The sequence below is a fragment of the Puma concolor genome, chromosome D3, assembly GCF_028749965.1.
Source record: "Puma concolor isolate L17-30 chromosome D3, mPumCon1.1.hap2, whole genome shotgun sequence".
NCBI lineage: Eukaryota > Metazoa > Chordata > Mammalia > Carnivora > Felidae > Puma > Puma concolor.
In genome coordinates, this window is record NC_141678.1 from 22,197,897 (window position 1) to 22,213,504 (window position 15,608).

At 44.7% G+C, this 15,608-nt stretch overlaps 1 protein-coding gene across 4 annotated transcripts in view; it reads left to right on the plus strand.

The window, feature by feature from the left end:
* Positions 1-15,608, plus strand: part of MORC2 (MORC family CW-type zinc finger 2) — a 40,805-nt gene that overhangs the window by 17,374 nt on the left and 7,823 nt on the right. For all 4 annotated transcript variants that reach the window (XM_086682053.1, XM_086682054.1, XM_025933347.2 and 1 more), the window contains exons 4-18: positions 2-70; positions 543-633; positions 4,076-4,184; positions 7,946-8,105; positions 8,214-8,325; positions 8,844-8,969; positions 9,575-9,654; positions 10,363-10,445; positions 11,004-11,089; positions 12,243-12,383; positions 12,482-12,636; positions 12,752-12,880; positions 13,399-13,504; positions 14,029-14,161; positions 15,477-15,551. In XM_086682053.1, coding sequence (XP_086538179.1) covers positions 2-70; positions 543-633; positions 4,076-4,184; positions 7,946-8,105; positions 8,214-8,325; positions 8,844-8,969; positions 9,575-9,654; positions 10,363-10,445; positions 11,004-11,089; positions 12,243-12,383; positions 12,482-12,636; positions 12,752-12,880; positions 13,399-13,504; positions 14,029-14,161; positions 15,477-15,551 — 1,655 coding nt within the window. The remainder of the gene's footprint in view (position 1; positions 71-542; positions 634-4,075; positions 4,185-7,945; positions 8,106-8,213; positions 8,326-8,843; positions 8,970-9,574; positions 9,655-10,362; positions 10,446-11,003; positions 11,090-12,242; positions 12,384-12,481; positions 12,637-12,751; positions 12,881-13,398; positions 13,505-14,028; positions 14,162-15,476; positions 15,552-15,608) is intronic.

Here is a 15,608-nt window from a genome sequence, read left to right on the forward strand (position 1 = left end):
GAAAGGCGAGAGGACCTTCGAGGAGGATTTATGCTTTGCTTTTTGGATGATGGAGCAGGAATGGATCCAAGTAAGTGATGAGATGATTGCTTCTTTGGGGGAGGACGTAACTCTTTTTACAAAAAACTTATCGTGTTGTTTTTGTTACCTCACTATTGTGATTAGAAGATCCATCTGGAGAGAGAGGTCTGTTGCAGGATCATAGGCTTAATTCCACTAATGGATTTGCCAGGTCTTGTCCTAGCATGGGAGATAGGATCTGAGTGGCAACCTAAAGTCAGTCAGATTACCTGTCTCTTGACAGTGTACTTATCAGCTTGCACAACATCCTAGAGCTAGAACTAAAGAGGTCTCCCTCAGCCTTCATACCATGTTCTGGTAACAGAATAAGGTCATAGCGATGGTGGTGCTGACAGGCCAGTCTGAGATTGCCTCCATACACACAGCCCTGCTTGGATTTAACAAGGTTCAGACCTTTGATTTTTGAGGATCCTGGGAAAGAAATGCAAATGCTTCACTTTCTTTTGTGCCTGCCACTTCAGGTGATGCTGCCAGTGTGATCCAGTTTGGGAAGTCAGCCAAGCGAACGCCTGAGTCCACCCAGATTGGGCAGTATGGGAATGGGTTAAAATCGTAAGTATACCAGAAACCTGTCATAGGACTCTGTACAAAATCAAGCAGTGCTCTCTTGCTTCTGTCCAATGAAAATTTTCCTGCTCCTTATCCCTTCATCACTGTAACTCTGGAACAGAAGAAAAGTCAAAAAGAAGTGGTAGTTTGGGGACTTAGTAACTGTTGTTCTAAATCTGTAGTTTTCCTTACAGATTGAAAAGTATGAACATCTTAAACCAATTGGGGTGAGTGGAGTTGTAGTTTTCTCTTGGCACACACAAGAGGTTTCTCTGGAACCACATCTCTCCTCCTGAGGAAAATTCTTATTTTTACCCTGTGGTTGAGGTGGTTGTTTTTGGGGTTAGGATATCTCAGATGGTAAAGGGTTGTTTCATGTCACAGCACTGTTCCCTGAGCGCCTGCCATATGGGGATCCAGGGTGAGTAAAAGATCTGAACCCTCCCTCCCAGAAGACAGGGTCTCCACTCATATGTCCTGCTGGACTCTGTAGCAGGGACGTACCTAATGTCTTCAAATCTCTTGGGACTTCTTTCTCAGCCCTTGGTTCCCACTTGTTTGGTGTTTGGAATGTGTTGTTCTGATTTTCAGTGAAGCCCCAAGAGAAAGGTTTCTATTTCTGAAGTGCTCACTTCCAGCTGTACATACCTTTGGATGGAATAAGATTTAGAGTTTGTACAAATGGAATTCTGAGTCACGTTTCCAGTCTTGCTGTGGAAACGTGTTGTTTTGTTTGAGAGAGGATGGTGCTTTGGTTAGTTAACGGTATCAGTAGTCCCTCACATGCAGTGTGCTTTGGGTGTGTGGCAGGGGAAGAGAATGCTTACAAAGACATGAGGGACATGGTACCTGGACTTTTTTGATTTGTCTTTCAGGGGAGAAACCAAATGGAAATAATAGGCACTTATCATGTGCCAGGCACCATGCTAAAAACTTTACTTGGATGATTTCGTTTAATTCTCATTATACCCCTTTGTGGTGTAGGGAGTATTATTTTCATTTTCTACTGAGGAAATTGAGGTTTATGGGGATGAAGTGATTTCCTCAGAGTTACAAAAATATTGGCCCGAGCGTATAGCTGGGATAAGAACCAGGTCCTTCTGACTGCAGAGCTGGAGCTGTTCTCCATCTCACTTCAGTCACACAAACTAAAGTTCAAATCTCACCTCAGCCACTTAATTACTTCTTTGACCCTCAGTTTCTTCCTTTGTAAATTGGGATTATAATACATACTGAATAAGTTAAGGATTAAATGCTCTCATTGCTGTGAGAGCCCTAGACTAGTTTCTGGATTTTTTTCTTTTTTAAGTTTATTTATTTATTTTGAGAGGGAAAGAGAGAGAAAGCAAGCAGGGGAGGGGCAGAGAGAGAAAATCCCAAGCATGCTCTGTGCTGTAAGCACAGAGCCCGATGTGGGGCCAGAACTCACAACTGTGAGATCATGACCTGAGCCGAAACCAAGAGTTGGATGTGTAACCAGCTGAGCCACCCAGGCACCCCTAGTTTCTGGATTCTTACTTTATTTCTCTTTTGATCTTTCCATGGCAGATTCCTGGCCTGATTCACTGGGTCTGTGGGTTCCGTGGGTTCCCCAGGTGATTCCAGCACCAGTGCTCTAAGTCCCCAATGACTGTAGTCTCCTAGAGTCAGTGTGATAGAAGAAGCCCTGACTTCCCTTCTGGATTATAGGCTAATGTCCTCCTAACTGGTCTTAGTAATTTTGTGACCTTAGGCAAGCTGTTTCATGTCTCTGAAATCTATTTCCTAATCTAGAAAGTGGGGTTCTACTCTTTGACATTCTCTCTTACAAAGCAAGCTTAAGGAGCAAACAAAATGTGACTCTGACTGTGCTTAGAATTAGAAGACCAGGAAGTTGAGAGTGTTATTAGCATAATTTAGTACAATGATATTTGTAAAGGACCCATTGAGGTTGGAGCCATCTAGTGTTGAGAGTGTATTTATTTTGATACCAGTTCAGAAGTTGAAAAAGTGTTTCGGGAGGGAGTGATTTGTGCTGAGAATAGGGCTGAGAAGCAAGGAAGCCAGCAGACATGGTATTTTTGGGGTTGTTGCTCTTCAGCCTCCAAGGTCAGGTTCAAAGAGGGAAGAAAGAGGCACAGAGTGAGAGTTTTTGCCAAATTAGGGCAAGAGTAAGCTTTGACAGAAGGCAAGGTAATGTGCCTCATTTTGCCACCCATAAGCTTCAGAGAAGAAGGAGGAGGGCTGTGAAATTGTCAGGGGAAGGAACATTGCCAATGTCTTAGGAACTAGAGGATGAAAAACAGAACTTGGCAGCCCCCAGGGTGTCTCTCGATAGTGTCCTGGGTGTTTTCCTGAGCATTTGGGGGAAATGGGACATGGCATTCATTTGTGTGTTTGGCATGCTAGCCTGGTTTGTGTTTGTACATAGAAGAGAGTATTGAGGCTTCCCATTGCCATCCTCTCCCTGGGGTATTATGGAGACTAATGAGATAATAGCCATAAAGCCCCAGAAGCTACTCAGAAGAAGGGAGCTAAACAGTCCCATTGTTCATTGGGCAATGAATTGTTAGAACTTCTGCCCTGTTCCACGTTGCCCAGAAAGGCTTGTCCTTGCCTGTTCCTCAGATGATTGAATGTGGCCAGAGGAAGGAAGCAGTTGATTCCATTCAGACTTTTGCCTTGTGGAACCCAGCCTCGAGGCACATTTCCCAGAACCAGTTGCATACAGAAGCAGGGGCCACCTATGTCATAATGAGCTTGAGGTGGCAAAACAATTTTGAGACAGAAGATGGTTATAGTTCTAAGATATGAGCCAATTATAGGCCTTAAAAACTGTAATTAAGAATTATATTGTGTATGGTTGGGGGGGTCAGGTTTAGCTGAGCTTTGGGGTTATACCGCTGGGTTTTTTTTGTTGTTTTTTGTTTTGTTTTTTTTTGAGAACTTATGAGCATAGATCGTGGGCTATGCCCTTGATGGTTCTGCCATTTGATGAGTGAATGAGAAATACCTGACTGGAACTGGATGTGGTCAGCATGTTGAAGGTGTCAGTTCCTGGAGGGAAACTTGATGGTGACACATTTAAAGAGTACAGCAGCCCTTGTGTAGCTGAGATGAACCTGGTGCATGGGCAGCAGGATTACTTGTTACTATTGTGGCAGCAGGTTGGGGGTGACACTAACTTGGGGCTGATGATCGCTGGTGAATGTGCCCTATAAGGGTGGTGAAGGAGCCCTGTATGGTGGGTAAGTGGGGTCAGGCAAGTTGTGAGGAGTGATGAAAGTTGATGGAAGAACAGAGGAATGAGGGCCGTGGGCCTCAGCTCAGGGTCCTAGGATGGAGGGAGGTCTTGAGAAGAGCCTCCTAAAGGCAGTTTTAGTCACGTCCAGAGAGTGAATTTGCTTCTTTTTCAGATGAGTTTTTGAATCCCTGGGAGAATAATCCATTTTTGCTTCCCTTTCAGGGGCTCAATGCGCATTGGGAAGGATTTTATACTCTTCACCAAGAAGGAGGATACCATGACTTGCCTCTTCTTGTCCAGGACCTTTCATGAAGAGGAAGGCATTGATGAGGTAGGTCCTATCCTTGTGGTTCGAGTTGCCATTTAACATTTTCCAGATCTGGGGCACCTGGATGGCCCAGTCAGCTAAGCATCCAACTCTTGATTTTGTCTCAGGTCGTGATCTCATAATTCATGAGTTTGAGCCCCGCGTCGGGCTCTGCACTGACAGCATGAAGCCTGCTTGGGATTCTCTGTCTCTCTCTGCCTCTCTTTCTCTCTCCAAAAATAAATAAACATTAAAAACAAGCACACAAATAGACATTTCCCACATCTGACCAGGGTCTTTCTGTAGGTCATTTGCCATCGATGCTGGACTCATTGATGTTGCAGGATTACAGCCACACCCCTGTTATTGGATTAGCTGGTTGGATGAATTGGTTGAAGCATCAGGCAGACCTTTTAGTTTAAGAGAAGGTAAAATCTCAAAGCTTCAGAGAACAGTTGTCCTGTTTCTGAGAATGGGGTCATCAAATGGCAGGAACCAAGGATTTATACCTTCTTTAGAGCTGCAGCCTGAATTCATTCTGGCAGGGTGTCAATATGGAGTTGTTTTATCAAGGGGAGTGTTTTGGCTTCATAACTATGGGTGGAGACCACAGGCTATAATAATAATAGGAACTAATAATTGGAGCAGCATAGTCTTTCCTATATGATGGTGATTTTGTGGAATGTGCTATGAATGTATTTTCCTTTTGAAGAAATATGTTGCTTTAATCGTCTGTATCAGAAGGTACAAGTCAGATCCCTATAGGGCCTGGGTAGGTAGTGAAGCAGGTGGTGAGTGTATGGAAATCATTGTTGTAAGTTCTTCACTAAATGGCAGATGACAAATAGCCCCAGGTCATCATTGCTATATTGGAAGGAAGTTCTAATGAATCTAGAATATTCTGATTTTAAAACGTGTTGGTAATTAACTATGTAAGCTAAACACGTGCTCCATTGATTTTCTTTGTGGCCTGGTGGTTCACATATCTGCAGAGCTGGTCTGGTGAGGTCTGTGCTTCCTCATGGTGGGGATCAGGGATAGCCTCAGTCTTCCCAGCCTCAGACTGGACTCTTACCTCCTTTCATGTGTGAGAAGTGGTGACTAGAGCTTTAGAGAGGGGGTTAAGAGGGTTTTCAGAGAGAAATCCATGGCTGTTGTATAAATAGATAGGTGAATTTGGTCAGGTTTTCAATCTGATTAATCTCTGGTGGTTAGCTGTGGGTAAATTTGTGCTGGCCCTGTTTAGATGAGCCTAAATCATAGCAAACAAGTTCATGTTGGGAATGACAGGTTGTCTTTTTCCACTGCCTTTCCTTGGCAAGCCGGTGGATGTATTTGCCTTTTTGGTGCACTGCGTCAGTTCACCCATCATACATGGAGTGAGAGGGGTGCTGTGGCTGGAAAGAACAGTCTCTTGGGAGAAGGTAGGGCAGGAGAACTTTTGCCCATGCTGCGATTTTCAGGAATGTTTCCTGATGGACTGTGGGTGGTAGGAGGTGGGTGGTGAAGTCCATGGAAATCATCTGTTCAAGGCCATCACCTTCCCTTGTGGGAAGGGACTTGGCAGAGGTGCCACCTGAAGAAAGGTGGTGGCCTCTGGAGATCAGGGAGGGTCAGTCAGGCTTGACCTCAGGGCCTTGGTGAGTGTGCAGGACTTAAAACGGCAAGCTTCAACGGGATTTTAAGCAAAGGTGTAGCAGTATCAGTATCTTTTATAAAAAGGTCAGTTTGGTTGTTGTGTGGTGATTAGATTGGAAAGATAGAGGTGTTGGAGTAAACTAGTTGAGATGCCCTGGCTATGTGTAGCCTGCAGGGCTGCAGTAGGGAGGCGAGAGATGTAGGAAGAATTGTCATCTCTTTAGCATGCGGGGCCCACAAACCTGATGTTTGATTAGCAGAAAGGGGAAGGAGGGTCACGATGCAGGTTCTGATGTGGCAGCTGGGGCATAGTGGGCTGTCCGGAGCTGGTGAAGAATGGAAGACAGTGACATCCACTTCTGCTAGTCTTTGCTGAAGAACTTAAGTTTTCTCCTGGACACGCAGTCGGGTCTGGGTCCAGAGCTTGAGGGGAGGCCTAGGCTCTGGAAACCTTGGTAGCAGATGAGCTCACCTAAAGGAGCATGCAGAGTGAGAAGAGGACTTGGGATCTCAGGGATGCTAACATTTAAAGTGTAGGAAGAGGAGAAAGTGGCAAAAAAGACAGGAGTGGGTAGGAGGAAAACCAGTAGAGTGGTGACATTGAAACTAAAGAAGTGTCCCAATGGCAGGGATGGGTGCCAGTGGAAGTACATGCAGTTTAAAATAATATTATTGTCAAAAAAACAAAAAACAAAAAAAAAGCTCTTATCACCTGGGGCTGCTGTGAAAAATGGGAGTTGCAGTGTGAGGTACAGATTCACAGAACACAAATGGAACTCGGTTCCCCTGGTGAAAAAGCTAGGTTGAAATTTTTTCCTTACTTGGTGCTAGAAGGTCACTATTTTGGATTGTACTCTAGTGCAAACTCAGCCAAGATTTCAAAATAAGATCATTTTTGGCTGGTTAGGAATGTGTCCAAACCAGCTCTAGGGACGAATACCATCAGACATTAAGCTTCTTAGAAACCAGTAAAATCTCTTCCAACAGTTTTATCACCCTGGCACTTGTTAAAATGCAGTGTCCCTTTTTCCTTAGGTGGAGGGGGCATGTGATTTGAACCTTTGAGGTATCTGGACTGGTTTGCTCTACAGAGGGAATCAAGCAGTCAGCCATCCCTAGGCTCTCATGGGCAGCTGGCTGGGGGAGGAGTACATCTAAGCCTGTGGGAGTGGCACTTGAGGATACAGTTTTAGCAGAAAGAGGATTTTTTTCCTCTTAGTTTTATTGAGGTATAGTTGATAAGGGTAGGATTTTTAAAAACATAAACATAAGATTAAATTCCATAATATGAAAGAGTATATTAAAATATGGGTACAGTTGGGAGAAGAAGTATAAAGTGAACATGATAGCTGCCATGATAGACTGATACTAGGAGTTCCCAGTGTGCCCCTCACCAGTTGTATTCCTTATTGCACCTCTGAAGGAGCTGCCTTCAGGTAGGTTTTGTGATGATTGCCTTGTTTCTCTTTATAGTTTTGTCACCTGTATTGTGTGTACGCATTCTTGAGTAACAGTTTAGTTTTGTGTGTTTATGACTTTTATAGAAGTGGGCTCCTACCATAGGTTTTTTTTCCACTTTGCCTTTTTCACCTAACGTTGTTTTTGAGATCCATCCATGTTGATGTTAGTAGCTGTTTGTTCATTGTCGTCACTACACAGTATTCCGTTGTATAAATATACAACAGTGTAATTTATCTATTCTGTATTGGATATTTGTGTTACCCTTACATGTTTGCTGGTACATAAGTGTGGAAGTTTCTGCTAGGATATAACCTGGGGATGGAATTGCTGAGTTGTAGGTTTATTTGTATCTTTGGATTTACTAGATAATAACAAATATTTTTTTGGTAGTAGAGTAGAATTATTAGCAGATTAGGAGGATGGCCAGGGGCATCCCAAGCAGGGCACCACTCATGCAGAGACCCCCCAACAGCATAAATCAGCACATCCCAGAGGATCTAGTGCTGTGACGCTGAGTCTTGGGAAGGGGCAGAAGCCACAGAGCCTCTGGTGCCAAGCTGCAAAGTTTGGACCTCACCACTGGGGCATTGTGGAGCCACTGTGGAGAGGGATGAGATGGATACACATTTTGGGGGAAGGCTGTTCTGGGTCCTCCCTCAAAGTATCTGCCCATGTTTACTCCAAAGGTGATAGTTCCATTGCCCACCTGGAATGCTCGCACCCGGGAACCTGTCACAGACAATGTGGAGAAGTTTGCCATTGAGACAGAACTCATCTATAAGTATTCTCCCTTCCGCAATGAAGAGGAGGTTATGTCTCAGTTCATGAAGATTCCTGGGGACAGTGGTAAGTAGGCTTTGAGCCTGCAGCCCCTAGAATCCAGTAGCTCCAGAGCCATGAGGAGTTTGGGGATGGGTAGGGGGCACCTGGAGAATGAAAGGATTTGTTTCCCAGGAACACTGGTGATCATTTTCAATCTCAAACTCATGGATAATGGAGAGCCAGAGCTAGACATAATCTCAAATCCAAGAGATATCCAGATGGCAGAGACTTCCCCAGAGGGCACGTGAGTGTGGCTGGGAAGGGAGGGAAGGCTTGGAACTGGTGTTCCATTTTCTCAGGGAGGGAAAGCTCTGGAGGTGACTTCAGGGAGTGGGGGAGAGCTTGTTCCCTGAATTTCCCAGTATTGGAGTTGATGAAGCTGAGCATGCCCATGTCTTCTTGCCCCAAGCAGAGGGATGACTAGGACAGCAGCTCTTCAGCTAAGCCAAAAGAAAAGGTTAATTATCTCTGGTTCCAGTTCCTTGATTTGACAGAAGAAACCAGAGTCTAGAGAGGGGAGAGGATTTGCTGGGTCTGTAGTGGGGCCAGTGGTAGGGCCGGGTCAAGTGTCTGTGGAGTGCCTGTGCTGGAGACGTGAGGGGTGTGGTGCCCACAGTGAGGGAGCAGCCCTTCAGGGTGGTGAGAGAAGCCAAGATGTGAGGTGGAAAGGTGAAGGGCCTGCAGAGAGTTTGTCCTACCTTACCTGTGGTCAAGCTGATTGTGGGGTAGGTGATAGCACTCCTTTGTTCCTGCCACCTCTAGGAAGCCAGAGCGGCGCTCATTCCGCGCCTATGCTGCCGTGCTCTATATTGATCCCCGGATGCGGATCTTCATTCATGGGCACAAGGTGCAGACCAAGAGACTCTCCTGCTGCCTGTATAAGCCCAGGTAGGGGCCTGCCCACCCTGGTCTGCTGTTTCCCTTGAGCTGAGAATGGGGCCTCGGCTGTGATTCTCTGGAGCATTGTTGGAATGATGCTAGGAATGATGATAAGAGGCTCTGACAGTGTTGATTGCACTTGGGCCTTTAAGCTGCTTGTGATTTACCACATAGAAACTTTTGAGTCCTGAGGGAGGGACACAGATGGCTGATAAGCTATGGAGGTTGGCTGGTGAAGCTCGTTGAGCATGAGTGCCTTCTCTGACATGGAGGGTGCCCTGCCTGGCACCGTGAACTATCTGAGCCTCTCAGCTTCAGGGCCAAGGGGCCTTTAGACACTACACAGGAGAGCAAAGGCCCTGGCTGATTGCTGAGATTTATTTCTGCTGTGAGATTAATGACACACCTGGTGAGTAGTGGGGTTGCTAATCAAAGGTGGAGGAAGGGGCCAGTGGAATAAGGAATTTAGTCTTTTTTGCTGAAATGTTTGTTTTTGACTCATTATCAGTGTAGCCTGGGAGGAGGCAGGAAGGCAGAGTGTTTCCTGAGTTGCTCGGGTTGCTGTCCTACCCCACTGCTGCTTGTGTCTTCAGGTTGCTTTTTCCCCTGTTCAGGATGTACAAGTACACATCAAGCCGTTTCAAGACTCGTGCAGAGCAGGAGGTGAAGAAAGCTGAACATGTGGCACGGATTGGTAATGTCCCCCACCCCCTGGACAGGAGTAGTCAGGTTGGGGTTGTCTGGGGAATACTTGTGGCCACAGCAGGATCCAAAAAAGCTCCGTCCAGCACCCAGGAGCAAGTTGTTCTCCTAAACCACTGGTCTGGTTCCTCTTGTACCCCTCGCCCTGCATGCCAATCCTCTCAGCAGTTTTTCTCCCCAGACTTTACTTTCTCTTTATCAGCCATTTATAGGGACTTACCTATAACTGACAACTCTTCAGCTTGCCTAGAGTGAAGAATCTTACGGTCTTCTGGCCCAAATACTTGTGAAACTGATTATCCTGACTCCAGGGCAAAAATCTCAAGGTCTCTCATGCTGACAGGGCTTCGGAGCTGCTTGATGGAGAGTGATTGGCTGAGTACTTTGATAAGTTCCTGCTCCTGCTGAGGCTGTAATTCTGGTTGCCTTGGGCAGTTTTTGACCTGTTCTCGTTCATTTGTAAAGTTTAAAAAGCACGTCTCAAGTATAAATAGTGCCTGTTTTCTTTAGGGCCTCCAAACAAAAGGATGTTCCTTTTTGTACCAACTCTACATTCCAGGCAGGGAGGTTGCTTTCCCAGCTGTCCTATTGAAAGTGCATACACATCTTGTCCAGTGGGAGCTACACTGTTGGATTCAGGAAGGATGACTAAGAATTTTGAACCTTTGAATTCCTTTTCATGATTTCTTCTGGGTTTTAGCTGAGGAGAAGGCACGGGAGGCGGAGAGCAAAGCTCGGACGTTAGAAGTTCGCCTAGGTGGAGACCTCACACGGGACTCTAGGGTAAGGCCCTAGATCTGAGCAGCTGTTGTCTAGCATTTCTGGCATTAGGATCCCAGAGCTGGCCTGGCTCAGCTCCAGTGTAGTCATGAACTCCTTGCCCTAAAGCTGCAAAATGGGATGTTTCCATAATCACTGTTGAATACACTGTATGTGAGAATCTTGGCTAATCATTTCAACATCCTGACAACCATGTAAAGTGGATACTGTTAGTATTCTCAGTTTATAGAAAGGAAGAATGAAGTGAAGATGGTCGCTTGCCCTGGGTCACACACAGTAGTGATAGTCTGAGCAGTTTTCTACCCTTTCCTGTCTGACACACATGTCTGTAGACTATTATTTCAGTTGGGGGTGTTTCCTCCTTCACGTGAGTGAGCCTGGTCAGGTGAAACACAGCTTTTGAATTTGTCCTCATCAAGACCACTTTCTGTAGAAAGAAGTAAGTCTCTGAATGTGGTTTTGAATTCCTGTGATTTAAAGAAGTTTTAGATGTTTGTTATAATATTGCCTGCTGTGGCCCAGAGCACCTCCTGCCTCACTTGCGCCAATGTACATTTCCAGGTAATGTTGCGGCAGGTCCAGAACACAGCCATTACCCTGCGCAGGGAAGCTGATGTCAAGAAGCGGATCAAGGAGGCCAAGCAGCGGTGAGTGCCAGGGCTGGCTTTTGGTTTTTTAAAATTCTGTAACTTTTGTAGTCGTTATTGACAAAGAGCTTGGGGAATCCTTCCCCCTCCTGTGCCATTTTTGTCACAAAGATTGCTTTGAGAAAACTGTTGATGTTGTGATCCCAAATGCTTGTCACATGCCCACTGCAGGTTTCTTGGCTGAGGTAGGAAAAGCCAGGGCAGGGCCAATCTCTGGAATTGAACACCAGACCTTCTTTCCTGGAAACTCCCTTTCTTTCCTTCCTTCCTCCCTCCCTTTATTCCTTTCTTTCTTTTCTTTTTGTTTCCTCACTCCCTCTCTTCTTTTTTTTCCTTCTATCCTCTCTTGTCCTTTTTTGTTTTTCCCTTTTCATTTAAAGGATGTAGAAAATGCTTATTGTATAAAACTTGTAAAGCACAGATCATTTAAGAAATAGGATTTTAAAACTCCCTTTTATTTATATTATTTGTTAGTATCTTAATATTTTATCTGTGGTTACAAATGTGAAATAATGCTGTAAATTGAGTTTTGGACCTTTTTCATCTGGAATGGGCACTTGTCCTGGCTCATTTGATTATCTCCATGTCCCACCTTATGTCTGGAGCTTCTTGGGGCTCTGGACCTTGAATTCCTGGGTTGCTGCTTCATGGCCTTCCTATCATAGGCATCAATTTCAGGTTTCTTCTAAGTCATTTCACTGCTCCATTCATCTGCTTTCCAGCTCCATGGTTTTGTTGATCTGTATCACATGATAGTCTCTTCTCTCACATACATGTTCATTGTGCCGGTGAATTTTTGTCTTTTTAAGATTAATTACTGTCACGTTAGTAGAATAGGTATAACCTTGTGTTTGGTCCACCATGTAACTATCTTTGCAGCGATTTGTAGCCATTTCACAGTATCCCATTTATATTTAAATCCATCCCTGTTTTGTTACCAAAAGCCAAAGTCATATGCTTTTAATTTGGGATGTTTAGAGTCACTGTGCTTCATGTATCCTCACCAAGTCTAATAGGTTACACACTGAATGGAAATGCAAAACTTTTTGCTTAACATGTCTCAAGTTTCAAGCGTAAGCTAACATATCTTAAACACCATGGTGTTTGTGTGTTAATGGGTTGATCTGCTTGAATTTATCTCCTGTCTTCTCAGAGCACTTAAAGAACCTAAGGAACTGAATTTTGTTTTTGGGGTCAACATTGAACACCGGGACCTGGATGGCATGTTCATCTATAACTGTAGCCGCCTGATCAAGATGTATGAGAAAGTGGGCCCACAGCTGGAAGGGGGCATGTGAGTATTCCCCAAGGAGGACTTTTCAGCCCAAGGCAGATGGCAGGGAGGGTTTTGGCCAATGGGGTGACAGAGCTATGTCTTCTTTCTCCCTGCAGGGCATGTGGTGGAGTTGTTGGGGTGGTTGATGTGCCCTACCTGGTCCTGGAACCTACACACAACAAGCAGGACTTTGCTGATGCCAAGGAGTACCGGCACCTGTTGAGGGCGATGGGGGAGCATCTGGCACAGTACTGGAAGGACATTGCGATTGGTAATTACCTTTTTGTTCACTTCTAATCTTAGGATACTCTTAGCACCCAAGGGTGTGAATTTAGGAAGAGCGAGAGGCTAGCTCCTAATATGATGTGTGGGTGTTTGCTTTCTAGCCCAGAGGGGAATCATCAAGTTCTGGGATGAGTTTGGCTACCTCTCTGCCAACTGGAACCAGCCCCCATCCAGTGAGCTACGTTACAAGCGTCGGAGAGCTATGGAAATCCCAACCACAATCCAGTGTGGTGAGCCAGTGGTCAGAACCCCCTTCTGACTCCCATGTGATATAGTCCATGAACCTCTTTTACTGTACCCTTGCTGGCCTCCTGACTTGACTAACATTCATGGACTTTTGGTCCCACTGGGGATGTCTGTTTGGTGATGGCCCTGGGAGCTCAGCCTTGGGGCTGTGCCAGGTTCTACCTGTCCCTCCTGAATGAGGCAGAAGGTGTCTAACCTGCCAGACCTCATTTGGTTTGGTACCACATTGTTAACAGTGTGAGTAGTGACTGAGCCAGGATCCTGTTGGAGGGAGAGGGGCTGGGAGTGTTGAAAGTCCACGATGTAAAGTGTCTATTCTTGCTGGAATTACTGTCCCTGAGAAGAATTACTGTTCTTCAAGGAAGGCAGAGTTGAAGCCAGAGTGAAGATCTTTGCATGGAAAGTCGGGGGGCATCTTTGCCTTGTGCCTGCTTGGGAGGAACCTGCTTACAATTGTTGTCGGGTATAGCTGATGTTTGTTGGGGCGTTTTCTGTGTCACAGATTTGTGTCTGAAGTGGCGAACCCTCCCCTTCCAGCTGAGTTCTGTGGAAAAAGATTACCCTGATACCTGGGTTTGCTCCATGAACCCTGATCCTGAGCAGGACCGGTGAGCACTTGCTCTAACAAGGAGATTGTGGGTATCTCCTATCTCTTCCACTATATTCTCTCCACTCTTTGGGTAAATAACTCGCTGTACATCTTGAAGTCATTGCTGATATCCTCATATTTCTGTCTTGCTGCAAATAATAAGTGCCCTGGAAATACGAATACATGTCTGTCTTGCAGTGAGTATTAATTCTGTACATTTGAGAACCCTGAGGTTGTTATACTATGGTAAGAGAATGGGTTGACTGAGGAAGAAGGACCATGTCCTACTTAGAACCCTGTTTTTTAGGTTTATTTATTTTGAGAGAGAGAGAAAGCAGGAGCCAGGGAGGAGCAGAGAGAGAGGAGGAGAGAGAATCTGAAGCAGGCTCTGCACTTACAGTGCCCGACGCAGGGCTTGAACTCATGAACCGTGAGATCATGACCTGAGCTGAAATCAAGAGTTGGATGCTTAACCGACTGAGCCACCCGGGGACCCCTAGAGCCCTATTTTGCTACAACCGTCCTAGCACCTTTTCTCAACAGATGTGAGGCTTCTGAACAGAAGCAGAAGGTTCCCCTGGGGACATTCAGAAAGGACCTGAAGACACAAGAAGAGAAGCAGAAGCAGCTGACAGAGAAAATTCGCCAGCAGCAGGAGAAGCTAGAGGCCCTGCAGGTACATGGGTCATGGGCAATGGGCAGAGCCAGCCTGTATCAGGGATCTGTCTGGGATGGGACAGGAACCCTCAGTGACTCACTGGTTCATGAGTACACCATGAGCGTTTAAAAAAATTTTTTAAGGGTTTGTTTTTGAGAGAGTGAGGGAGCACGCACAAGTGGGGGAGGAGCAGAGAGAGAGAGAGAGAGAATCTGAAGCAGGCTCCAGGCTCTGAGCTATCAACACAGACCCCGTTTCAGGGCTTGAATCCATGAACCGTGAGATCATGATCTGAGCCAAAGTCAGACACTTAACCTACTGAGCCATGCAGGCACCTGGCCTTTTTTTTTTTTTTTCCTTTTTTCTTTTTTCATGATGATCATTTTAAAAGAGCAAACTGTCTTATTTATATGTTCCCAAGTGGTCAGAAAATAAATATTCTACCATAGAGGTAACCACCACTAACATATTCTTCTAATTTTTTATGATTGCCTACATAGTCATAAATATATATATATTAATAAAAATATGGAGGTCATGATATATATATAATGTCATCACACACACACACAAACTGTTTTTTTAGCACACAATTTTCTTGGGATAATTTTCTAGGAAATTTCAAATAATAAAAGGGTTTATAAAATTTTATGGCTTTTTATAACTGCTTCCAAATTATCTTCTAGAAGATGTGTTAATTTCTGTTTTTTTACAAGCAGAACATTTATTTTAGGGTATTTTTTGCACATTTGACAGACAAAGCTATGCATCTTAGAATTTCTTTCATATTTCTAAATTGGATAATTTTTTTACTTTTCTGTTTTTTCAGATTTGTTTATTTTTTTATTAATTGATTTGTCAGGTTTTTGAGATATATTTGAGGTATTAATCCTTTATTGTATTTATTATAAAAGTTGTTTTTTTTTTTTTTCTGGCTTCCCTGTCTGTGGAGATGGTCACACTAACCTGGATGTCTTATGCGTGCCTTCCTGTCTACTGAATCTCACTTGTCCCTTCTGGCCTTGTCCGTCAAGCTTTTCCTACTTTTTCTGGCTTCTTTTATAGGAATTTAGTCCATTGACACTTTTTCCTGGTCTCTCCAATGCTAGGTTAATCAGACATAGAATCCTGTAGTTTGCTGATGGTTTAGTGACTTTATTTTTTGTCTCCCCAGTGAGAATGGGATTCTTATCATAGTAGGGAGTTTTATAATAAACCTAGGTTTTCTTTTTTGTTTTCCCACTGTCCCAGACACATAGTAGGGATCCAAAAAGAGTTTTGTTTGAATGTACCAAGATACGCAAACAACCTCATCATCATGTTTCCTGTGCAGAAAACCACACCTATCCGTTCCCAAGCTGACCTGAAGAAATTGCCTTTGGAAGTGACCACCAGACCTTCCACTGAGGTAAAGCCCAGGCACAGGGGAGGAGCTTTTCCTTAGGTGTCTTGTACTAGGATCAGT